Below are 24,993 nucleotides of genomic sequence, written 5' to 3'. Positions count from 1 at the left end.
AGACCCTTAATCTGACTCACAGAAATAATCAAGATTTTCTTTCTTACATAATGCTAATTAGCACAAGAAAGATGAGGAAAGACCAGCTTTTGTTCACGTTGAAGGCAGTTGCAGGGGTATCTCTGAGTGTCCTGGGGGCCAAAGCAAAAAGGGCAACAGGAGTCAGCTCTGCAGTTCCTGTGTTCTTCTGTTCTGTTGCGTTTTGTTTTCTTTCTTTGTGACAAGGTCTCACATATCCCAGGCTGGCCTTGAACTCACTAGGTAGCAGAGAGTGATCTTGAACCGGTTCTCTCCTGTTTCTGCCTCCTGAATGTTAGGATTGTTGGTATGTGCCAAAAATCTGTGCATCATCTCTTTGGGGGAAAACAAAGATCTTCACATCTTGAACATGTTTTACATTGAGTTTCTGTCCCAGTTAGCTTTAATTATCAATATCACAGAGCCTGCAGTCACCGTGTGAGGTTGTCTAGATCAGCCAGGCCTGTGGACATGGCTGGTGGGGGGGGGAGACAATTGTCTTATTTATTAATTGGTGTAGGAGGGCCCAGCCCACGATAGGCGGCACCATTCCCTAGGCAAGTAGTCCTGGCTAAGCATAAGCCTGCAAGTGAGCCAGTAAGTGTTCCCCTGTGGTTTCTGCTTCAAGCTCCTCAGGAATATTGGACCGTGACCTGGAAGGATAAGATGAAATAAACTCTTTCCTCCCTTAGTTTCCCACAGTCAGATACCGACAGGCCTAATGGACAGTACCAGCAGTGACGCACCTTTGACAAAGCTGCTTCCTACGTCAGTCACCTCAGACTGGCCTCTGAGGCAGAAGGCCGCAGAGAAACTCTGACAAGGCAGTGGTACTTAAGAAGCCCTCAGCCACCACAGCTCTAGGCTGTTCCGGGGACCAAGACATTGCAGTACAGAGGTCTGAGGCTGACATGGTTTCCACTAGTAATCTCTCTCCCTACACAGGACAGCTGGTGGTCACCTGCAGCATTTGTGAATGCCACAGTTTGTGGCTTAGAGATATTCATGAGCTCCTGGAAATCCCCTGTTGAAGTGAATGGTCCTTTTTCCTTTTCTTTTTTATTAATTTATTCATATTACATCTAAATTGTTAGCCCATCCCTTGTATCCTCCCATTCCTCCCTCCCGCTTTCCTCCTACTCCCCTCCCCTATGTCTGTGACTGAGGGGCACCTCCTCCCCCTGTATATGCTCATAGGGTATCAGGTCTCTTCTTGGTAGCCTGCTATCCTTCCTCTGAGTGCCACCAGGCCTCCCCATCCAGGGGATGTGGTCAAATATAGGGCACCAGAGTTCGCATGAAAGTCAGACCCCACTCTCCACAACACAGCCTAAGTGTCCCTCAGTAGAAGAATGGATAAAGAAACTGTGGTACATTTACACTATGGAATGGTCCTTTTTCATATCCAAGTTGGCAGGTTGGAGCTAATCTCCTGGCTGATGGGTGGGGCCAGCCAGTCCCCTCACTCCCACCCCCATAGATGCTTCTCAACCCAGTGCCACACCTCCCACTTACCCAGCATAAGCAGCGACTCTTATAGGAACCCGGCTTCTCAGGGCTGGAGATAGAGCTCAGTGGTGAGGTGCTTGTCCGGGATGCACAAGGCAATGGGTTCAGTCCTCAGCACTGTGAAAAAAGAGAGGAAACGTGGAGCCAACTCTAGATAGAGATGAAAGAGAGGACAGCTGGCAACGAACTGAAGCTGCTATGTTGGTCCATCACAGCTCTGGCCTGCAACAGTGAGTACCCCAGAAATGGGGAAATCAGCTTGTGAAACTGCTTCAGTGGACTTCCAGTCAGTGAATAAATATTTCTGCAAGCCAGAAATAAAATATTGGTGAATAATGGCCAAATGGCAAAAATATGGGATTGAGGTATCTGGGGGATGGGCGGGGGGGGGGGGAAGGAGGACCATCTGAGCTCACTTTAGTGTGTTTATTTGAGAGGCAGGATGCGCCTAAATAGAATAAATAACTCTGAGTTCATGTTTAGAGAATCATTAGTGGCTTGTGGGTGGGCATATATATTTCCCCAGTTATATTTGAACGTGGTGGTTGAAAGGGTTCTAGTTGGCAATGGTGTGCTCCTCTGTTAACTCCGACTTGTAGACCAAATGGGAACAGAATTATTCTGTTGCAGTGGGACCAGGAAGCCCCATAACACAGTCAGTCTCCCCATCTCCATGCCAGGACAGCTGCTGGGGGAAATCTCTTCCTGTCCAGTTTGAGAGGTTCATTTCCGTCTGGTTCATAGTTATGTTGCAAGCCTCGAATGTGTACAGGATGAGCACTTGGTAAGTATTGGTGAGGGAATGCATGGATGAATGGAAAATGGATGAGTGAGTGGGTGGATGGATAAAATCTGGGTGGATGGGTAGATATATGGATGGTGGATAGATGAATGGATGAATTGATATATACATATATGGATGGTTATGCAAGATAGATGAATGTTTGGTGAGTGAATGGCTCAATAGATGAGCAAACAGACAAGTGAATGGTGGGTATGTGGGTGAAAGGAATGTGTTTATGGATGGGTGGGTAAATGGACACATGAGTGGATTACTAAGTAGATGCTAAGAGGATACCTCTATGGATAATGCCTGAGAGAGTGGGTAATTTGTTAGTTGTACCAACTAATAGAGAATTGGTGAATACGTAGACAACTTTATACTTCACTCCTTTCTTCCATAATCTGCCCCCGACTCCTGACATCGCAGACAGACCTTGATGTTAAATTCATATAGAGGTACATCCTGAACAGCAAGTAGCCTCACCTCACCCCTGTGGTCTGAGACAACACTCCCGCTCCCATCCTGTTCCCTGAGCTCTTCTAGAACTTAACTCCTCTGTGGTTTTGACCATGGTCCTCCCACCTCTCATCTTGTTCTGTCACCCTTTGTGTCCTCTCCAAGACGTCTCTGACCTGCCACACCCTCTGACATCCTCATGTCCATCTCCTGAGACATCTGTTCCATAAGTGGGTATCAGCAAGTGAGATGAGGTATCATTCAAGACAGCAGGGGAGGGAGATGCAAAGGAGGCCAAGTCAACACGCTCTGTCCTCTGCACTCTCTCCAGGTCCCTTCGGGAAGCTGGGACCTGTCAGTGGGGAGGAGAGGAAGATGGTGCCTACACCATGTTTCCTTCATCCCTTCCACTGACTGCATGGCTACCCTGTCCACCTCTGCTGTGAAAGAATGCCCTGCTGAGTCCAGACCTCCTAGGAAACTGCACTTGTGACAAATGCCTTAGGAATTTTTATGACAGGAGCCATCAGTCAGATTTATGTCCTTGCTTCCTGCCCTTCTTTCTCTCACCAGCATCTCTGGGAGAACGGACTGGAGGAGAGTTGAAAAGTGTTGACTCAGCACCATGGTGTCACTTTGCCTCCCCCTCCTCCCTGAGGCTCAGCTAGCCAGGGGCCGTAAGGAGGATTCCCCGTACTTACTGAGACCCTTGGGCTGCCCAAGTGCTATACCCAGCAAGGATTTAGCAGCAGTGGCCTGCTACCACGTCCCTGCCCTGCCTGAGTTCTCCAGACTAGAGCCAACCTCACCCTCAGCTGCCTAACTGGGAGGTTGAATCTTGCTATGTCCCTTCATGGTTGTCACCCCAGCTCTGTCCTCTTAACCCTATTCACTTACCCTGCAGAGAGAACAGTTCATGGCAGACAACAGGTCCCGAGAAGAATATATCCAAAGTCACACAGTGAGTGAGTGTTAGAGCCAGGATAGACCAGACACTGCCCCCCTTATCCAGCCCCTGTGCTCTCTTTTACTGATGTCTTAGTCTATTTGTTGCTTTAAAAATGTCTGAGGTTGGCTACTTTATTATTTTGATTCGTGAGTTTGGAGGTGTAGAAGTGTGCCACCTGTATTGGCTTCTACCAAGAGCCTTGAGGAGGAGGGAAAGAGGGAGAGGAAGAGACTTGACGGGAGCCACGTTAATTCTTTCACCACTCCTGTAAGACCTAACTTGCTCCAAGACCAACACTGATCCCTCCCAAGGGTGTTATCCCATGACGTGTCTCCCTTCTGTTGATCCCCACCTCTTAAAGGTCACTGTGTCTCACTCCCTGTTACTTTGGGGCCCAACTTCCAGCACATAACCTCCTGAGGGAGAAGCCACGCACAGAGCACAGTGCCTGTTGTATACGTCACTGCTTCATGAACTTCTAGACAAGCCTTGGTTTAGATCCCAGACCTGCATGCCCTAGGTATATGATCATAAGCACGGTACTCCAGCTCCTGGGATGAAGTGTCTTCATCTGTAAATAGGGTGACAATGGCATCCACACAGATCATTTAAAACCTTCTGAGTTAGTCTGAGTCCCACCCAACCCACTCATGGACCATCAACCCAGAAGCAGGAGGGCTTGACTTCTGCTTGGCATACTAGTGACCCATGGATCCAGGCACCACCCCAGCTCTGTGGGGCCTCGGAACCCCATCTGCAGAACAGGACAATACTAGGATGTCCCCAAAGCTTGCTCTGAGGACAGGTTTATGGAGCCAAGACATTCTCTGTGGCATTAGGCTGTAGCCTCATGTGCATCTGCCTAAGTCAAGGTCTGCTCTATCCTGCATGGTGTGGGAAACTGCTCAGCATCCTGTATCCCCAGCTCCATGTTTATGTGGGTACTGCCCCACCCCAGTATCAGATGCAGCCAACAGTCTCCCGCCTCCACCCTGTCATGCTTCTGCCCATCCGCCTCCCCTTACAGCCCACAGGCTCCCTTAAAACACTCTAACCATGCCACTGTTTGCCCTTGGGCAACGGATGGCCTCTTGCTTTGACTCTGAAGAGCCCTCGTGGTCTGGCCCTGCTAGCATCTCCAAGGTCACTCCCATCAGTCTTCTCTGCAGCCTCTGCCACCTGTGGTTTCTCACATGCACTGACCCTCATCGGGGCCCCTAAGTTCTTGTGTAGTGCAATTCTCATGAACTGTGATCTTCCCCAAATTTGGACACCTCCGTCAGGACTTGATCTTCATGCCTGTAATCTCAGTACTTGGGAGATTGAAGCCAAAGCATCAGTCCGGGCCAGCCTGGGCTACATAGTAAGACATTCCATAGTGTCTTAAAGGAGAAACAAAGTAGAAATCAAATAAAAATCCCACAAGACCTGGTGAACTCTCTTTTGTTCATCAGCGATGTGCATGCTCTGCCTAGCTTATGCATATCTGTGGAACTAATCATTAGACTTGGAGAGCTGGATGAGTGATGGACAGGAGGATAAGCCAATGAGTGAGTGAGAAAGAGAGGGCAGTTCCCTCATCCTCCTCCAAGGCACACAGAGCAGTGAGTCACTGGTCACTCTTGGTGCCGTTCAGGTAGCCATTCAGGTGAGCTTTTCTGAGGTAGCTCTGGGCAGAGGGAAGTGACAGACAGAAAGGGTACATGCCCACCCTCCAGAGGCGCCAACCCAAGGCTTCTCACAGCACAGGGTCCCGAACTGTAAAAAGCAGTCCGCCCCAAGGCCTGGCTTTATCCCTTCAACCAGCCCTGTGCCTCTGCTTCTTTACCTTAGATGTGTAGAAAGACAACACCTGCCTCTGGGGAGGGGGTGGCAACTCAAGATTAAATGAGCTAAACATTTGTGAAGAGAGGATGCCACCTGCCTGGTACATAGCAGATGCTCATCCTGTGCCGGCCGCAGCACGATCGGCAGCTGCAGGTCACCCAACAGTCCCCCTCTGCAGTCCAGAATACCTCCAGGTGTTCTGGAGCCAATCCAGAGGTTTAACATCCACAGCCCAGTGGCCCAGCGCCAGGCAGCTTCCTCTTCCATGTGTACCTGCCTGAGACACAAGAGCTCCCACCTCTGGGAACTTGGTATCTCACCAGCAGCGTTCTGCTAACTCAGCCTGAGCGGGCCTAGATCGCAGCCTGACAACGCAGAAAACAGCCCACACGCCAGCCATCATTTAAGGAGAAATTTGGCTTTTGCAAGCAACCGTGGGCTCCCAGAATACACTACCCTGTGTCCAGAGCTCTTCAGCTGAATGTCAACCAAGGGGGCTTTGGCTTCCCGCTGGCCCAAACCCCTTTCTGTGGCGCTCTGTGACCTTAAGGAAATTCCTTAGCCCCTCTGTGGCTGTTTCCTTACCTCTTGGCTGGAGAGCCTGTCATTGAATTAAGTGAGATGATCTGGCAGAACCCACACAGTAGGTACTCTCACACAGTAGGGACTCTGGAGACAGTCACCACTCCTGATGGCTCTCAGGAGTGGTGACATATCAGGGAATTGTACATGGTGAGGTAGTGTCAACTTGATCCTGGCCACCATTGAAGACATTGCCCAGAAAACAAGTCAGGGGCTAAGACAGAGATCGCTTCTTCCCCTGTCCTCGCCACAGCTGGCACAGGGGAGAGGGGGACAGGGAGGCAGAATATTGAAGGGGGCTGTCACATTATCGCTCTGCAGTCAAATTTATCTTCTTGATAAAATGGCCCCGAGTTTGAAATTTGCGAAGAGTTGCTCTCATAATTCAAAGCAAGCCTCCTCTCTGGGTGACGGTGACTGGGAGATTAATTTCCCAGCCAGCCATGCAAGAGACACTGGCGCCAACTGCCTTCATCTGCAGGCATGAGAGGTGCCATATCGCACCCAGCTCGTAATGAGCTTGGAGTCCGCAGACAAGGCAAGGCTCAGCTCTCATCTTCCTCTGCAGCGGGTGGAGGTCGGGACATCTTCAGGGTAGCCCCTCGGGGCTGGCACCTTGTTGGCAGCAGGTTCTGCACACTGAGCAAATCAGACAGGGCCTATATGCACACACACCCCTCTGTTTACAGTCTAGGCACCTGCAGCTCTGACCGTGACAGCTTTCTAGTATCATGTAATTTAGATCAGAGTGTGGCTAGTGTGTCCCCACAAGCCTCCCCACATCTGTTCAGAACAGGACAGTCCAGAGTTTCACTGGGAGCAAGGTTCTTGCACTGAGCTCTCTGTTCCCCAGTAATGCACACACCACAATCCCTGCCCTTGACTCTGAAGGTGAGAACAAGAGCATGGCCATTGGTTTGGGAGGGACAACATGGTGTATTGTGTCACGCTAAATGACAGATGGCCAAAAGCTCCGTTTCCTGACCAGCTCTAGGCAGCTCAAGTCATTGCATGGAATGCCATGTTGAAATGTTGCTAAAGCTGTCAAATGTGGAGGAGACTCCTGATCGATTAGTAGTGCCTGTAACCGGCATAGATAAGAAATAGTAAACCAGGCAGTGGTGGCACATGCCTTTAATTCTAGCACCCAGGAGGCAGAGGCAGGTGGATTGCTGTGAGTTCATGGCCAGCCTGGTCTACAAAGTGAGTCCAGGACAGTAAAGGCTAAAAAGAGAAAGCCTGTCTTGAAAAACTAAAAGAAGAAGAAAAATAGTGAAAGGCATGCTATAGATTAGCCCTAAATTGAGGTCAGACAGCACAATTTAAAATTATTACTTTGGAATAGGGGAGGGTAGGTAGAAGGGAGTATTACTTACCATTCATCTGTGTATCTTGAAGAAAAATAGAAAACCATAGCTGACAGTAAAAATGAGACGTTGGCACTTTGACTAAAAAGCAAGCTGTTAAGTAGAGGAGAAACTGGATTCTAGCCTAATAGAAAAACAGAGAGCCAACCAGGTCCACTGCAGCTCATTCTGTCATCCTGCAGATATTTAATGAGCATCTATTATGGAGCTGGCATTTGACCAAGTGCTGCAGACTCCGTGAGAATCAGGCAAGGCAGATGAGGTGTCTGTCTTAAAGGGGCTAACAAACTAGTAATGTGGACAGTGAGCCCAAAGACACAGTATCACAATAAATAAGCAAACGAATAAGTGAGATATTCGGAGATTATAGTGCCATTTGAAGAACACACATGCTGTATATGCTGTGTGGCCAGGTAAAGTCAATCTGCCTTGTTCATCATGTTTATGGGGCAACTGATGTTATAAAATAACAGGTTCCTTTAGCTTACAGTTGTGAGGTTTTCAAGTACAGATAGCATAGGGAAGCCTTAGCCAGGGCCGCTCTTTGACTGGCTCGCCTCACCACAGTGAAGCTACGAAGGTGGAGGATGAGTGTTGGTGCAGCAAGTGAGAGAATCCACAGGAATCTCACGTGGGGGATGTATCTTCAGTGAGTGACCTACAGGCCTCCCACGAGGCCTCATCTCTCAAGGGTTCCACACCTACCAATCATACTACAGGATCTCTGAATTTAGCACTCTCTGAGGATGCCAGCTTTTAAGGAAAACTCTAAAGACTTGGGAAGAAAAAGCCATGTTCCATGTACTTTGGGGTTGTTAGATTATTTTGAACACTAGTTTTGCACAGATGTGCTTTTGTTTCCCTGGGACCATGCCTAGGAGGATAGTGGCTCGATCGTCTGAGATTATGTTGAATCGCGTGGGAAGGACCAGAGTAGCATCATGTGCGTCCCCACGAGGGATCTATGATTCTCATTCCTCCACAGTAGGTGGTGACTATAGCCATCCCAGGGAGTCACAGTGGCTCTGATGAGCATTTCAGCACTACCTTTTCTTTCATTAATTCTAGTTTTTATTTTCTTCATTTGTTTGTTTTCGAGACAGAGTCTCTGTCTAAATCAATGTTGCATTGCTGTGAAGAGACGCCATGACCACAGCGACTCTTTTATTTTTTTTTTTTTTTTTCTGAGACCAGGGCTTCTCTCTGTATAGCCTTGGCTGTCCTGGACTGGCTTTGTAGACCAGGCTGGCCTCGAACTCACAGAAATCTGCCTGCCTCTGCCACCACGCCCGGCTCTTTATGACCATAGCAACTCTTATCAAGGAAAACATTTAACTGGGACTGGCTTACAGTTTCAGAGGTTTAGTCCATTATCATCACGGAAGGAAGCGTGGTGGCAAGCAGGCAGACATAGTGCTGGAGAGCTCAGAGCTCTGTTTCCAGATCTGCCAGTGACACAGAGAGAGAGAGAGGCGGGAGAGGGGCATAGCTTGGAGATTTGAAACCCCAAAGCTCACCCCCAGTGACACACTTCTCCCCCAAACACCTACTCCAACAAGGCCATATTTCCCAATCTCTGCCAAGTGGAACCACTCCCTAATGACCGAGCATTAACATATATGAGCCTATGGGGGACATCCAAAAGAGTTGTTTACCACATCAGAAGTCATGAAGTCAAGCATTGCTGAGCACATTTCACTAGCATTGTAGCAGATTTTCCTCTACAAATATGGGAGTGTATTTTATTCTTGTAATGCCTTTGTCTGGTTTTGGTACCCAGGTGAAGATGACCTTACATAATGAGTTGGTAAGCATTCTCACATATATTATTGTTTTTTAGAATACTTTGGAAATTGACATTATTTCATATATATGAATAATGATTTAAACTATATAGATGAATTGCATTATGTCTGTCCACACCTTGTGTAGCTATCATCTCCAGAAGTTTTTTTCATCTTCTAAGACTGAAACTTTGTACCTATTAAGCTTATTTATTCTTTAAATGTTTGGTACAATTCATCAACAGAACAGACCCGTGCTAGATTTTTCCTTGTGTAATTGTTTTTATTAGTCATTCAGTCTCTTCACTAGTGACAAATCTGCTTAGAGGTTCTGATTTCTCCTGAGTCTATTTGTTTAGTTTTGTATATGTCTAAGAATTTTTACATTTCATGCATAATAGGCAACTTGCCAGCATTTAATTGTTCACTGTATTCCTTGAATACAGTTTGTATTTCTTTTGGGTCTATAGTAAAGCCCCCCTCCTCTTTCATTTCTGATTTTAGTATTCTGAACCTTCTCCTTCCACCCTCCCTTCCTTGGTCATTCTTGCTTACGGCTCATATGTTTTGTTCATCTTTTTAAAGTATGGCCTTTCTGACTTTATCTTTGCCTTTTGAGTTTCTGTTTCATGAATTTCTATTGTAATCTTTTTTTTTTTCTTCCTTCTTCTAACACAGACTTCAGTTTGCTCTTCTCTTTCTGTATTCTAAAGTAGAAGCTATTTGTTGACTTGAGATCCCTTTTGAAAGGATATAGGCCCTTACAGCTGTAAATTTCCTTTAACCACTACAGTAGCATCTTCTCACAGGGTTTGACCTGCTGGGTTTCACCTTAACTCATCTCAGCATGTGCTTGAATTTCCCCTATGCTTTTCTCTCTGATTTGTTATTTATTGGTATTGGTGTTAGTCACTTCTAAACTTCCTTATAATCAAAGAACATAGTTTGCACAATTTTGATCATTTTAAATGAATTGGGGCTCATCTTACATCCTAGCATAGGGCCCCTTCTAGAAAGCTCTCATTCCATTGTGGTAAATAAGAATGCACATTCTCTTAGGTGGAGTGCTGTGGGTGTATGTTAGGCCTAACTTGTTTATGATCTTGTTCAAGCCTTATGTTTTCTTTTTATCTTCTGCTTACTTGTCCATTTGTTGTTTGGCTGACTCATTGGTTAGTTAGTGAGTTGGTCTCACGACGTAGGCCAGGCTAGCCTTGAATTTATGATTCTCCTGGGCTGGGATTACAGGTATGTGCCACCACACCTGGCTTTTCTCTAATTTTATTTAAAATGGAGTACTGAAGTTCCAGCTGATGTCGTATTGTGTCTGTTTCCTCTCAGTGTTTTAGCCTTTGCTTTAGCCTTTGTTTAATGTATTTTGGGACTTTGCATTTCTAGTTTTTGTGGCTTCCTGATGGATTCACTCTTTTATTATAAGTTTTTAAAACATTTCTAATGACTTTGTTTTTGTTCTTCTTTTCCTAATAATTGTAGCTATTTTATAATTATGTTTTTATAGTATATATTTTTCCATTCTCTTGCTAATTCTGGCTCCCAAGGGAGATGCCTACAGACATAGTTATGGTTTTTCCCAGACTGACAGTCTCTGCCTCCTGGTCAGGTTGGTTAATCAGATCACATTCAGCACAACAGTTGGCACAGCTGTGTTTATGTTTGCCATTTTACTTTTGTCTGTGTGTCTCATGTCTTTTCTCCTTTTTTGCTATAACCAAATACTTTGCAGTATAATACTTGCATCTCTTTAAAATACTTTCCACCGTCTTCATTCTAGGGCTTACCACATACACTTTACCAAGGCCACCTCGTATTTGTAGAGATTAATACCAGTGAGAATTGAGTTACCTCACGCTCTTACATAACTCAGTTCCGTTTTCCCTTCCCCCGTTGTTGTCATGAGCTTCTTATCCATCTCCGTCTGACTTAGTGAGGGAACCACCACCCAGAGAGAGCCTGCCTCGGTTACATGTCAGCACGTGAGTTATCAACAGCTTTTTAGTCTTCAGTGCCCTCGTGCTGAATGGGAAGACTTAAATGAACAAAGCTTCAAAGAAGAAATGAGCTCTTAGCACTGAGCCTAGACACAGTAGGGCCTGTGAACACTGGCCAATGTTTGCCCCCCACGGAATTCCAGGAATCAGTTTACATTGGCACCCTCACGTCAGATCATCAAGCAGTGTGCGTGTCGCCTGGAGAGATGGCTCAGTAGCTAAAGCACCTGCCACACACGCTTGGGGGCTGGAGTTCAGATCTTCAGAACCCAAACAAATGCCGAGCAGGCCATACAATCCCAGCCTCGGAAGTTAGAGACGGAGAAGCCCTGAGTCAGCTGACTCCTGAAACTAGTCATATCCATTGCCCTATCTGAGTTTTCCTGTCTTTGGGTTAGATGAGCTCCTGGGGCAGAGGGGCCAGAGGAAATGAAGGAAGGTAACCAACAAACATGAGAAGCCCCTATGAGCAATTGGGTGGAGATGCAGGACCAACCAGGATGAAAAGCCTTACCCTCACTATCCTCCATTTATTAAGGGATAAATGTCTCCCAGGACGACAGGGGTGAAGGGGGAAGGTGCATGGCAGGCCTGGGAACCATCTCAGTGTCCTGTCTCTCTGTCCACAGTAGCACGATACAACCGTACCAGCTACTTCTACCCCACCACGTTCTCCGAGAGCTCTGAGCACAACCACCTGCTGGTATCCCCAGTGCTGGTAGCAAGCGCTGTCATAGGTGTGGTCATCACCCTCTCCTGCATCACCATCATTGTGGGAAGCATCAGAAGGGACAGACAGGCCCGGATCCAGCGACACCACCATCGCCACCGCCGCCACCATCATCACCGCCACCGCCGGCACAGACACAGAGAATACGAGCAGAGCCACGGTGAGCTCTGGGTCATGCTACTCATGCCATTATGGCTGGTTTAAGGGGGTGTCCAGGGGGAGGGATTTCTTCTATGGGGTCAGGGAAGTATCCTGGTCCATCAGGAAGAGCTCACAGGTGTCCACTGTCATGTCCGCCACAGCATGAAAGGCCTGTGGTCTACTACGTGAAGGACCCTAGGGAGAAGCTGAAGGCGACTTGGAGACTCTGTCATACTCCTCAAGCCCTGCCACTGTTGGGTCAGTGTTGACACTGGCCCAGCTGGCATCTGGATGGATGGATGTGTGGAGAGATGAATGCATAGAGGGATGGATGAATAAAGATGAATTTGTGGGTAGGTAGGTGGATGATAGGATGAATGGGGAGATGGTTAGGTGGGTGGGTGGGTTTGGGGATGGGTAGAGAGATGGGTGAGTAGAGAGTGAGTAAAATGGATGAGTGAAGAGATGGAAGGCTGGGTGAATGGATAAATGGAAGGGTTAATTATGTAGTGGATAAGAAAGGGATGGGTGAGTAGGTGGGTGGGTGAGTAAGTGCAGGTGTGGATGAGAGGAGAAATGAATGAATAGAGAGATGGATGGGTGGGTGAATTATGGATAGAGAGGGATTGGTGGGTAGAATATATATAAGCCAGTAGATGAATGGCCACAGAAGGGCACATTGAATGCATAGGTTGGCGGATAGACGTGCAGAGGGAATGGATGAACAGACAAATGGGTATGATGGCTAGACAGACAAAGAAATAGATGAGTAAGGGGTAGAAGGATGGATTCACAGGTGGACTGAGTGGCATGCTTGAGAGAGCATGATGATCTGGGTCAGGAAAGGATGGAAAGATGGATAAATGAGAACTTAGGGCACAGGTGGGAGTGTGGATAGTAGGATGGATGGATGGATGGATGGATGGATGATGGATGGATGGATGGATGGATGGATGATGGATGGATGATGGATGGATGATGGATGGATGGATGGATGGATGATGGATGGATGGATGATGGATGGATGGATGGATGGATGATGGATGGATGGATGGATGGATGATGGATGGATGGATGGATGGAGGAATGAACGAGCAGTGAAAATATACCACTGAGAGCCCACAAAGAAAAAACACATTATTTCAGGATTTCTTGTCATCCATTGGTGGCTATTTGGGGCAGGGGGACCAGTCCCTGGAGTGCCCATCTTGTCAGAATGCACGAATTGTTACAGAACATGGCCACCTGACCACCTCATTCCTGGCGGGGACCACCATGGTCTAAATGAAGCCGAATAGCTCAATTTTGAGTCAGTGTTGGATGGCAGGAACAAGAAGGCCCACAGGGGTCTGCAGAGGGGCAGCCAGGGCCTCTACCCAGACTACAGACCACCTGCTTCCATAGGGGGAACAGACTTCCCCATCAAGTGCAGGATGCTGGGAGGACTCTCACTGTAGCTGAAGGTTTTGGGGGCCTTTCCAATCCAAGGCAGTAGGAGCCTGGGAGCAAGGAAGAACCAGCAGGGCTGGATCACCTGAAGCCAGCACAGAGGACTGTGGGAAAGAGGACCTGCTGATCCCTGGAACTTCCTTTGCATGTTAGGGTTAGGGGCTAGGGGTTAGGGGTTAGGGGTTAGCGGTTAGGGGTTAGGGGTTAGGGGTTAGTCTCATTGTACAGCATCCTCCTCTTGAGTGGCTGGCTTTGCCCCCACCTCAATTTTGCTGATCCAAAATTAATGTTGGAAGAGTTGACCAGCAGACTTGGGGGTCAACCCTCTTGTAAGAGGCAGATTAGAGATGAGAGCACTGGGTAGCTGCCCTGGGTGCACTCAGACTGGCCCCTGCAACAGCCCTAACTGGCCACCTGTGGGTGTAGCAGGGCTTGGGTCCAGCAAACACTTGGATCCCAAGGGCCCTTCAGACCTAGATGTTGTTCCTCTGGAAAGAGTCTAGAGACAAACAAGAGGCCAGACCTTAGACAAGGCTGAGAGGTGTATCAGTGGAAGAAAGATGGCCTGTTAGTGGGTGACAGGCTCTCCGAACCAGCTAGGACTAGAAGGAAAAGTCAGCAGGTTTGCATGGACAGACAAGGAAGCTCAGCCAGCCCAGGCCCCATGTCTCCCCAGGGGCCAAGCTCTCCCTAGCAGACAAGTCAAGAGTAGAGCCCATACCAGGCTGACATGGCCTATGCTCGCACAAGGAGCCCAGGTACTGCTTTAACCGGCAGCCCCAGTACATCCCTCATGCCCCCTTGCTCCTCCCACCAGTGCCTGCTTCCCTCCCCATGCACCTGCTCCTGCTCCTACCGCATCCACGCTTTGGTATATGCTCTACCTCTGCCCAGCCACTGTTCTGAAGCTGCCTGGGCCTGGCTCCAAAGGCTGCTTACTTCCTGTGGGAAAACATCCCCAGTCTTCCTTCTCCCTCCCAGGAAAGTGAACCAGGAAACCCCTTCTTCCTTGCCTTCATACCCACACCTCCAGCCTCAGTCACAAGGGTGACATCTGTGAGAGCAGGGCCTGTATGTGACTCGCCCCACCTGCACCCAGCCCAGAGAAGGTTTTTCAGAGGCGACACAAGGAGCGACCTTCAGGGGTCTTTGAGGCAAGGCTTCGAACTGAGAGGAGTACTATAGTTCCCAAGCCAGGAATGGGGACACAAGTAATGCAACAACCTCCAGCTCGCTCTGCAAGTGGCTCCCAGTCTGTTTGAGCCCAGAGATCCTTCCGGGCAGTGCTGGCAGTACAGGACCCCAGCTCCAGTGCCCAGGGCCTGGCTTGTTCCGTTGTTTCATCTCTCCTAGCCTTCCTTTTCCACATCCTTCCATGCTCTCCTGAAAGGGAATAAATCTCATCTCAGCTTCTGTCTCACTGCCTGTTATTGGTCTTATTTTCGCTAGTAGAAAAGTAATAATATTCATTATATAAAACCTTAAAAAGACAGGCAATGTGGAAGGATAAAATAAAGGTCATGACCCACCAGACAGGCAGAGCCACCACTGATGAATGGATGTGTCTGCAATATTTGCCTCTGAGAGTTTTTTGATTCTCGTGAATAACTCCAGAATTGGACCTGTGAATACAGTTCCCGATCTAGATTCTTCTATTACTGTTGGGTCAAGACTAAGGAAGAGTTTGTATGGGGAGTGGGAAGCAGTTTCTGGAGTCACGTGTGTGCTAAGCAGACCTCTCTCTTCTCCAATAGTTCCGTACTAACTTGCCAAAGCTTAGCAGAACCACCCAGTGCCAAGGCTCCCCTAGGCTAAGCTGTCATCCATCCTGGAGGCTCCTTGTGATAGGACAAGCCTTGTCTCCTACCTGGGACCCCCACTCCCAGAACTGCACAGTGCTCCACGTTCTGGCGGTGTTATCTGGGATACAGGCAGCTGTGTGTAGTAAGGAAGATGGTCATGGGGGGACTTGTGAGCCTTGGATAAACCACAACTGTGTGGGAAATCCTTAGCACTGCCTGCAATTCTGTTCTCTACAGCGTCAGGAGGACACACGCACAGCCACTCCAGCCACAGGATGCCGTACGCCTGTAGCCCTGCTGAGGACTGGCCCCCACCCTTGGACATCAGCTCTGATGGGGATGTGGATGTCACAGTGCTCAGGGAGCTGTACCCAGATTCTCCACCGGGGTAAGGTCGCCCCGTGGTGGGGAGAGCAGGGGAGCCCCTGGATAAAAAGGTCTCCCACCCATGGGAAGAACTGCTTCCCTCCGACCAAGCAAATCCCCTTGAGGGTGGACATGACTTGGGAGGTGTCACTAGGATGGACTACAGAGACCAGCTGGCCTGCTTCAGGCTGATGGGTGATGGGAGGGGAGCCTCATAGTTTTGGGGGTAGTCTCAGGACAGTTTTCCTAAGCTTCAGTCAGTTCTGACAGGGACTCCCTAGGGACAGGAATCGTGGGATGTCCAGGATCATGGCTGTGGCACCAGTATCCATTTAGGGAGAAAACTCCCTTGAGCTCCTATTTGTGATACCAGGAGCTCATGCCCACCCCAAGGTCAGCATTTCTCACACATTGGGGGTGTAGCCACAGAGTCCTCAGGCTTGGCTAGCCCATATCATCTGTTGGGTCTCAACTGTGTGCTGTGCGGTCAGCCTGCCTTTCCTGTCCCAGGCTTCTGCACAGCCTTAAGTCCTGTCCCCACCTTCTCACATTCCTGCTATTAGCCTTTCCAGTCCTGTCTCTGCCTTCTGCACACTCTTGCCTTAGGCCCATCCAGGTCTCCATCTCAGTGAGCCCAAGCAAAATGGGCTCTCATCAACCCATCCCTGACCGAGCCCTGACTCACAGAGAACCCCACCACCTCCCAGACTCTATGCCTGTGTACCTTTACGCCAGTCCAAGTAGCCCCTGTGGTCCCTGCCCTTTAGATGAACCACAAGGACAGAGGGGTACCCCCATGGGGCCCAATTCCTTCCCATACAGGTTAAAGCAACAGAGCTTCCTGGGGGACAGGGGACAGGGAGGTGGGCATGTTCTCACGGAACACCCTTGGGAGCTCCCAACTACCCAAGTGCCTTCTTCCCACCAAGAAAAATTCAGTAAATTGAATGACCCATCCAAGGAAGTAGATTGTAGAGCCTGAGGAAGAGGATTTAAGATCACTGCTCCTCTGTTCTCGGGGTGGGACATCCCCAGATTCCAAAGCCCATCCTATGGCCAGCCTTCACTGGGGGCATTGGACCCCCATTGCTACCACCATTTAGAGCAGGTCAGAGCCCTGTCACTTCCCTACTGTAGACTCTGGTCCTAGAAAATATGTCATTTTTCCTTCCCACCAGAGGCTCTGGGAGAAGCAGCAGGTGCCCTCAGTCCTGCAGCTAAGGTTTCAGGGATCCTACATGACCCCTTCATGGTGCCCAACCTGGGACTTTTCCCTAGACAGGCCCTGCTCTTGCTCCAGAGAATCTAAATCCTCCAGAGAGAGGGGTGTAGGGACTTGCTACATGTGTCTGACCCAAGATCCATGGCTTGAGGGTGTCAGATGGCCCTCCTTGGGGACTAGCATGGTCTCTCCTTGGGGACTAGCATGGTCTCATTGAATCCCAGCATACGCAAGGCCTTCTACAATGAGGGAAGTAGCTCACCTATAGACTCTTCTACCTGCTCTAAGATTGTGGGATCCATAACCGCCTGTGTGAAAACTCTTCCTTCACAGCTATGACGAGTGTGTGGGACCAGGAGCCACCCAGCTGTATGTCCCCACGGATGCACCACCACCCTACTCGCTGACTGACTCCTGTCCCATCCTGAATGGCGCCCTTGACTCAGGCAGTGGCCACAGCCAACATCAGCAGCAGGAGCAGAGGACCCAGGGCCAGGGTAGCCTCCACACTGTCTCCATGGACACACTGCCACCTTATGAAGCTGTGTGTGGAACAGGCTCCCCGTCTGACCTGCTGCCATTGCCAGAACCAGAACCACGGCCAAGTAACTCCCAGGGCTCACACACCCCAACCCAGGTTCCAACCGCCAGCCCTGAGAGGATTGTGTGAACGACCCAGTCCATAAGTCCTACTGGTCTTTCTGGGCTACCCTAGCTCCTCCAGGCGCACAGGTGCACACACACAACTCATGCACATGCCTATATATATATATGACTATCAACACATACTGACATTCCCCAAGTGTATACACTGACACCACACCCACACATATGTAGACACCTGCATATACACAGGTCCCACTACCACACACACTCACCTGGGAAGGTTTTCTTTAGATGAAGTGCCCCCAGCTGGTGTCTCTTCCTCCCCTGCCTGGTGCCACTCTGAACAGTGCTAGGCTGAGATGAGACAAGAAACTCTTACTTTCTTCCCTCGCCCCTCCCCCCACCCCCACCCCGCGTCCTCTAGGCTGTGGCCACAATCAGATTCTCCTGCAGAAACTGCTTGGTCAGCTTCCTGCCACAACCCCTGCCCCAGGGCTTGTCCCACTGGGAGCTGAGACAGGTCCCAACGAGGTCCCACTGTGCACCGTGCCTCCCTCTCAACGCCAGGGCAAAAGAGCCACAGTGTCACCATCCTTCCACTTACAGGGTGGATAACAACAGGTCTGGTGGCTTAGGCATGACCTGGACGTCCTCACAGCTCATTGACTCTCTTCTCTCCCTGTCTCAGTGTCCCCAGTTTGGCGGTGCTAGTGGGGTTAGCTCAGACACCCACCCTAAGTTACCGGAAGAGGACAGGCAGGCCCTTGGGCCTGTGTCATGGAGGAGCAGTTTTTCCTATATCCATGCCAGGATTGAAAGTTGAAGGAAAACAAGATGCAGGCGGCCTCACCACAGTGTTGCCTAGCCACCGTTCAGAGGCACAGAAAGGCCCACCACTCAGTAAGTGCCCAACCAGCCCTGGCAGCTGAGCCCATGAGGTCTCAAGCCAACCCAAGAGCCAGCGCTGGCATCCAGGGTGGCAACTCACAGCTGGGGAGTGAGCTGATGAATTCTGGCTTTGCCTCTCTGGGACATAAGTAGAGACAAAAATAAAAGGGATATGGACACACACACACACACACACACACACACACACACACAAAAAATCACCATGCCACTATGAGAAGACCAGTGTCTGCTGCCAACATCTGTCATGGAAACGTGTGGAGAAGCAGAGAGGACTCAGATGTTAGCCTGAGCACTCCAGCCATCTCCATCAGAGACTACATAAGGTCACAGAGGTGATCTGTGAAGACCCAGCTTGCCAAAGCTAAGCATCTCTGAGGAGTGTCCTGCCAGCACTGCCTCACCCCACTTGCTACCTTTTGTCACTCATCCCAAAGCAGCAGACTGACCCCCATTGACGCCCCCCCTCCCCACATTTCAATTTCTCCAATGAAGGGCTAAGAAAACTCAGCAATCCCTTTCTTAAGCAGAGGGGTAGCAAGGATGGCTATCTTGAATCTTATTTTCTATAGAAATAGCATTTACTCTGATGCAGAGCCGAGAAAGGGGGCCCCACCCACAGGTTCTGTAGCATCCTGCAAGCACCCTAGTGGCACAGGCTCTGCCTGGGGGAGGGAACCTTGTTTACAAGCAGGTCTGCCCACCTTTGTGGCGGTCTGCTTTCTAGGCAAAAATGTCTGTCTGCTGTACTGTATAGCCTTTAAAATGCACCCCAGGGATGAGACTCTTTAAGAAACACAGTCTGTTTTTATAGCTCTGGAAAGTGCTAGGGGAAGAGAAACATCCCTGCCTACGCCTCATGTTGGAAGGATCTACAGAACAGCTTTTCTCCTTCCCAGATTAGGCTGAATAAACAGCAATGTATCTTTTCCGTATTCAAAATAAATACATCATACCAACAAAGATGGAGAAAGAAGTAACACTTTCAAGGAGTGGGTGAGGGCCCTGGAGGCTCCTGATGGCTGCAAGTTGAGACGGGAGGAGCCCTCTAAACCGAAATAGTCTTAAATCTACCTCTGAATGTTGACTTGCCCAGCTGGTTATTTTTCAGATTTGACTTAGTGAGGCCAGTGGTGCTCCTATAGAGGGGTGCATTTATATGGTCAGTCTCATAGGACTTCCTTTTTTGGGCCCTCTGCTTTTATTTGGGGTTTTGGAACAAGATTTTGCTATGTAGCCTGCCTCACAATTCTCCTGCCTTCTGCTTCCCTAGTTCCTAGAGAGTCCTATTGGTCTAGTCTGGCTGACCAGCCAAGTCTCTGAAGCCTCCTGTCTCTACCTCCCAGCCCATGCTGCTACTGTACCTGGCTTGTTTGTTTTTTGGATTTTTTGTTCTTTGTTTTTGTTTGAGACAGGGTTTCTCTGTTTAGCAAAGCTCTGGCTGCACTTGCCTTTTAGACCAGGCTGGACTCTGGCCTCGAACTCCCATAGATCTGCCTGCCTCTGCCTCCCAGGTGCTGGAATTACAGGCATGTGCCACTACGCCTTGCATTTGGCTCTTTCTGTGGTCCTGGGGATCTGAACTCTGGTCCTCCTGCTTACACAGCAGGCATCTTACCCACTAAGCCACCTCCCCAGGCCCTTGTGGTTTTGTGCCTCACTGAAACATGGCAGCACTTTTCTGAGACCTGTGTGATGCTAGTGAGAATACAGTGAGCCACCAGCTTCAGGACTTGACTCCGTATACACAAAGTAGACTCCGTATACACAAAGTAGCTACGACCTTTTGGGCTTCAGTACTCCAAAGGCTTGTCCTTCCAAGAAAAATGGCAAGCAGTATTCAGACAGAAATATGCTCCTTCCTTCCTCTGCAGAAACACTCCTGTTACCTAGTACCCTTCAGATAGAGATTTTGCATGGTGACCTCTTTACTCACGGAGCCTGACTTCTTTTCTTGGACACATTTTCCTTCCACTAAAACTCCACTGTACTAGCAGAGGCCTAGGCCCCCAAGATCACACCCTGAAATTGGGGCATGATCCTGAACAAAGTGAGGTGGGGGTTCGGGCCAACTATGAGCCAGGGGCCCACAGGCGGCTCCTGGAAATCCTATGTCCCTGGTGGAGAAATGACCTGCTGTCCAGCACTGTCCACACTCAAGCACACACTGCCACCTGCTGGCTTTCTGCTGCCACTGTTCCATCACAAAGATCACCCTAGAATGGGGAAATTGCCCCCTACCCAAGGAGTTTCTCTGTGTAGCTTTGGCTGTCCTGGACTCCCTTTGTGGACCAGGCCGGCCTCGAACTCACGATGGTCTGTTTGCCTCTGCCTCTCTGAATGGTGGGATTAGAAGCATATGCCACCATGCCCGGCTAGGAAATCCCTCCCTTTACTTTAAAACCCACAGCTGTGGGACACTCAGAGCCCTATGCTGAACCTGACGTTTGGATCCTAGGCTTATCTGCTACCGCTGAGATGTTCTGTGAGGTTGAAATCTTTCGTGCATTTTCTAAAGGAGACGCTATCCCATCATCTCCCTTTCTGGGAATTCCTTTTGGCTATGCCCTCCTCTCTCTGTGAACCCTTGCCTCTCTGTTTTATATGCTGCTATGCCCCACTGTGAGGCTCCTTCTCCTTTGTGGTGATGGTGTCCAGCCACGTGCTGAATCCCACCCGGACCACCTACACTAACACTCACTCTAAACTCTGAGGACTATCAGCCTCCGGCTTCTCCCTGTCTCTTCCATCCACACACTCCTTGGGCTGTGGACATCATGCTCAAGACTGCATGGTCCTTCAAGGAGTGTGACTCCTCTCTGTGCCAGGAGACAAGACCCAAGGTGAACCTTTGGGTGCCTGGTATCCCCCCAGGTGAGGGCATACTATTACTCAGATGGTATGCCAGGAGGAAGCGCGACCAGCCCCTGGAACACAGCCATGCTGTCAAAGGCTGGTCAAGGAAATGGAAGGAGGGGAAGGAAGTCTGGAAGGATATGGGCCACCACACTGTCCCACTGTGCCAAGAGACAGGGCACACCATGCCTGAATGGCCTCGAAGTCTGACTTCCAGAGGTGACAGATGTGTGTCACTTGTACCTGGCTCTGAGCAGCGCTGTTTGGAGGCTGCCTTTGTACAGGGTTGCTGTTGGCTAGCAAAGCTGTACAGTGACTGAGTGTGGACACATACAAGTGGACACAGAAAGTCCCCAGCTTTGGATAGCACCAAAGGGCTCTGCCACCACTGAGGACCAGACCTCGCTCAAGCAAAGGGGGAAAGAACAAGATGCTAGTAAGGCTACAGAAGCCATGGGCACCTCACCCAATATCCACCATCATTGGGTTAAGCCTGCTTTCGTACAGAAACCAAGTTTGTATAGGAATCACACACACACACACACACACACACACACACACACACACACACACACGGCAAGTTTGTATAGCTAGTTATTGCATGCATACACGTACATACATGTGGCAGCATTGCTTAACTCCCTCCTCCAGTGGCTTCACACACCTTCACACGCACACTAGTACCCTTTGCATGAAGGGCTCCATCTGCACACCCAGGTGTTGCACATTGATGCAGCCCACACTCATGTGCATGCTCTGACACTAGCATGACTGGCCAGGGACTGGGCCTGGGCAGAAAGGCCACAGCTTCATCATCAGAGGGAGAAGATCTATCGTCCTGGGTTCTGTTCCGCTCATCTGCATGACACATCCCAGGCCCAGGCTAACTCTCTGGAGCCCAGGAGCCCTTGACTAGGCAAGGCTAGGAGGTCTGAGCTTGGAGGCTAAGCATACCTTTGACCACCCAGCTGTGGCACAGCTGCGTCTGCCCAGCACATCTCCAAGAAATCCAAGGTGGCAGCCCTGTCATCACAGCCTCAGCCACAAAAGCGCCACACTCATCAACAGGACTCCTTGGGGCATGGAGAGGGGCTGCAGGGGGCTATAGGTTGGTTTCAATGTCAAGGGAGAGTTTGACCCTCTGACAGACTCTGGGCCCCAACCAGCACCACTTTCCTCAATTGCAAGAGACAAGAAAGAATACTTACTGGTTCATGTAACTAAATTACCCAGGTGATAAATCAGGCTTCGCACATGGCTAGGTCTAGGAAGGCCAAGGGCATGGGTTAGTTTACTGCCTCTCTGGACTGTGGCCACCAAAGCATCTCTATTCTGCCATTGGGAAAGCGAAAGTAAAGGTCTCATATTGGAGTTGGTTGGTTCCTGACACAGAATGAAGAGAGACCCTCTCTGGCAGAAAGCAAGTAGCACATCTCCCAGAAATCGGACTGGCCTGGACAGGACTCTCCTGGAGCCTCTTAGTGGCTGTGGTTTGGGGCAGGGCAAGAAGGTCTCTTATTATTTCTGGCCTGAGGACATGTGCCACTCTCAGGAAGGTAAACAAAAGATTTTGTTCTAGGGTGGGTTTTCCAAAGGTGAGAAAGAGGCGAAGAGGACTATATACTCACAGAACATCAGGCTCCAGCCTGCTTCCTCTGCCTTACCCATCATCCTACCTCCAGGCCCAACGTACCACATTCTACCCACCTCAGCCCTTTCCGTCATGTTGTTCCCATCCTGGTCCTACCCACCCACCCTCAGTCTCAGTGATTGCCAACCAGAGGTGGATGGTGACCACATGGGGATGACAGATGCCCAGGAAGGTAAGGCTGGGGACAGTTGCTGACCAAGGCCCCTGGCCTATGAAGAAATCAGAACTGGCCTCCAGCTACACTGGACTCACTGAGCAACATCTTGAATCCATCTCAACTCGTACCTCTGAGATTTCTCTGTTGGGAGGAGGGGGCCCTGAACCCAGAGAGGCACAGCTCTGATGACCATTGTCCCTAGCGGCAGACTCCATCCTAAAACCATTCTATGAGTTTTGGATGTGCAGGGCCCTAACAAGAAACACAGTCACCACCCCGCCCCCAGTTATACAGGCTTTGCTTCTGAAGAGGAACCTAAAATTGGGCAAAGGTCTAAGGAATGGATCTGTGACATCACATAAGGCGTGAGGCTACAGTCCAGTGGCTGTCTCCTCCCTCAGGACTATTTAAGTGGGAACTCCTGTCTCTCCTCCTCCAGCCTCTCCCTTCCTGAGTGGTCTACCTGAGATGGGGTTCCAGGGTCACGGCTGGTTACTCTCCCCAGGGGGGCAGTCCAGCACAGAGCTCAGCAGGGGTGGGTGAGGCTTTAGAATAGAAAACTGTTAACAACACAGAGTGCTATTCTGACAGGAAACAGCCCTCCCCCTGGTGTTATGCGTGAGCATGACAGTTAGGTGCTGAATCTCAGACCTGGGACCCTCCTCTGCCCAGGCAGCACTTTTAACTGGCTCTCCTCCTCCCTTAGGACCCCAAGTTCATAGGTTATACAAGGGCCTCGGGAGCTATTGAAAATGAAGGTCCCTCAGTCTACTGAGACCAAAGCAGTCCTTGAGTATCCCTTGTCCCAACTCCCTACTAAGCCACATTGTTGTCATTGTACCACCACCACCTCCTCCACCCCTCCCCTCCACCACCACCTCCTCCACCCCTCCCCTCCACCACCACCTCCTCCACCCCTCCCCTCCACCACCACCTCCTCCACCCCTCCCCTCCACCTCCACCACCTCCACCCTCCACCACCACCACCACCTCCACCCCTCCCCTCCACCACCACCACCTCCTCCACCCCTCCCTTGCTCCCCAAGCTAAGCACTTGGGCAGCTAGTGAAAGCAGTTTCTCCCTGAAGGTCCAGAAAGTATAACTGGTTCTCTGCACAACAAATACACCAGGCTGCAGCGGGCCAGTGTGGAGCCAGGCATAAGCTGCCATGGAGAAGCAGGACAGGATCAAACATGGCGGGCGGGGGGTGGGGGGGTGAGGGGGGCACGGAGACCTGAGGAAAACACACCTGGCTTTTTCACTCCCCTTCCAATCACAGCTTCCCGTGGAGAATTAGGAGAGGCCAAGTGCTGGGGGCTGAGATGTCTAGATTGGGGGAAAATGGTTAACTTAGTAAGAAGTCAACAGCAAACAGAAGAATCGCAAGGAGGAAACAACCTGCCAAATTGTGAGGCCTGGGCTAGAGGGAAAAGAGGAGGCCACTCCAGCCTTCCCTTCAAGGAGCAAGCCCGCCTACAGCCAAGGAATGAATGAGAGAGAGACAGGAAGCCAAACATGGTGAAGAACGTCTGTAAGATGCCAGAGTGCATGTCAGCACTCAGAAGAATCAATTGGCTCCGTACCGAGTTTGAGGCCAGCCTGAGTGACATGTGACCCTGTATCAAAAACAGGGGAGAGCGGGGCCTCTCATTTTACACTCTCCCCCGCCACATACATACTTCTTGGCCAAGCGTCTTAGTTAGGGTTTCTATTGCTATGACGAAACACCATGAACAGAAAGCGCATTGGAGAGGAAAGGGCTTATTTGGCTTACACTTCCGCATCAGAGTCCGTCACTTGAAGTCAGGACAGGAACTCAAA

General features: G+C 49.9%; 1 protein-coding gene across 1 annotated transcript in view; it reads left to right on the top strand.

Moving 5' to 3' along the window:
- Window positions 1-18,692, top strand: part of BEAN1 (brain expressed associated with NEDD4 1) — a 46,302-nt gene extending 27,610 nt beyond the window's left edge. Inside the window, exons 3-5 of the mRNA XM_084756449.1 lie at window positions 11,915-12,175; window positions 15,645-15,795; window positions 17,329-18,692. Of these exons, the coding sequence (XP_084612575.1) occupies window positions 11,915-12,175; window positions 15,645-15,795; window positions 17,329-17,665 (749 nt within the window). The 3' untranslated portion in view covers window positions 17,666-18,692. The remainder of the gene's footprint in view (window positions 1-11,914; window positions 12,176-15,644; window positions 15,796-17,328) is intronic.
- The last annotated feature ends 6,301 nt before the right edge of the window (window positions 18,693-24,993 follow it).

Source organism: Acomys minous, assembly GCF_964271855.1.
Source record: "Acomys minous genome assembly, chromosome: 14".
In the NCBI taxonomy this organism is placed as follows: domain Eukaryota; kingdom Metazoa; phylum Chordata; class Mammalia; order Rodentia; family Muridae; genus Acomys; species Acomys minous.
Note: the sequence above shows the minus strand (reverse complement) of the source record. Positions and strands in the feature narration are given on the sequence as shown.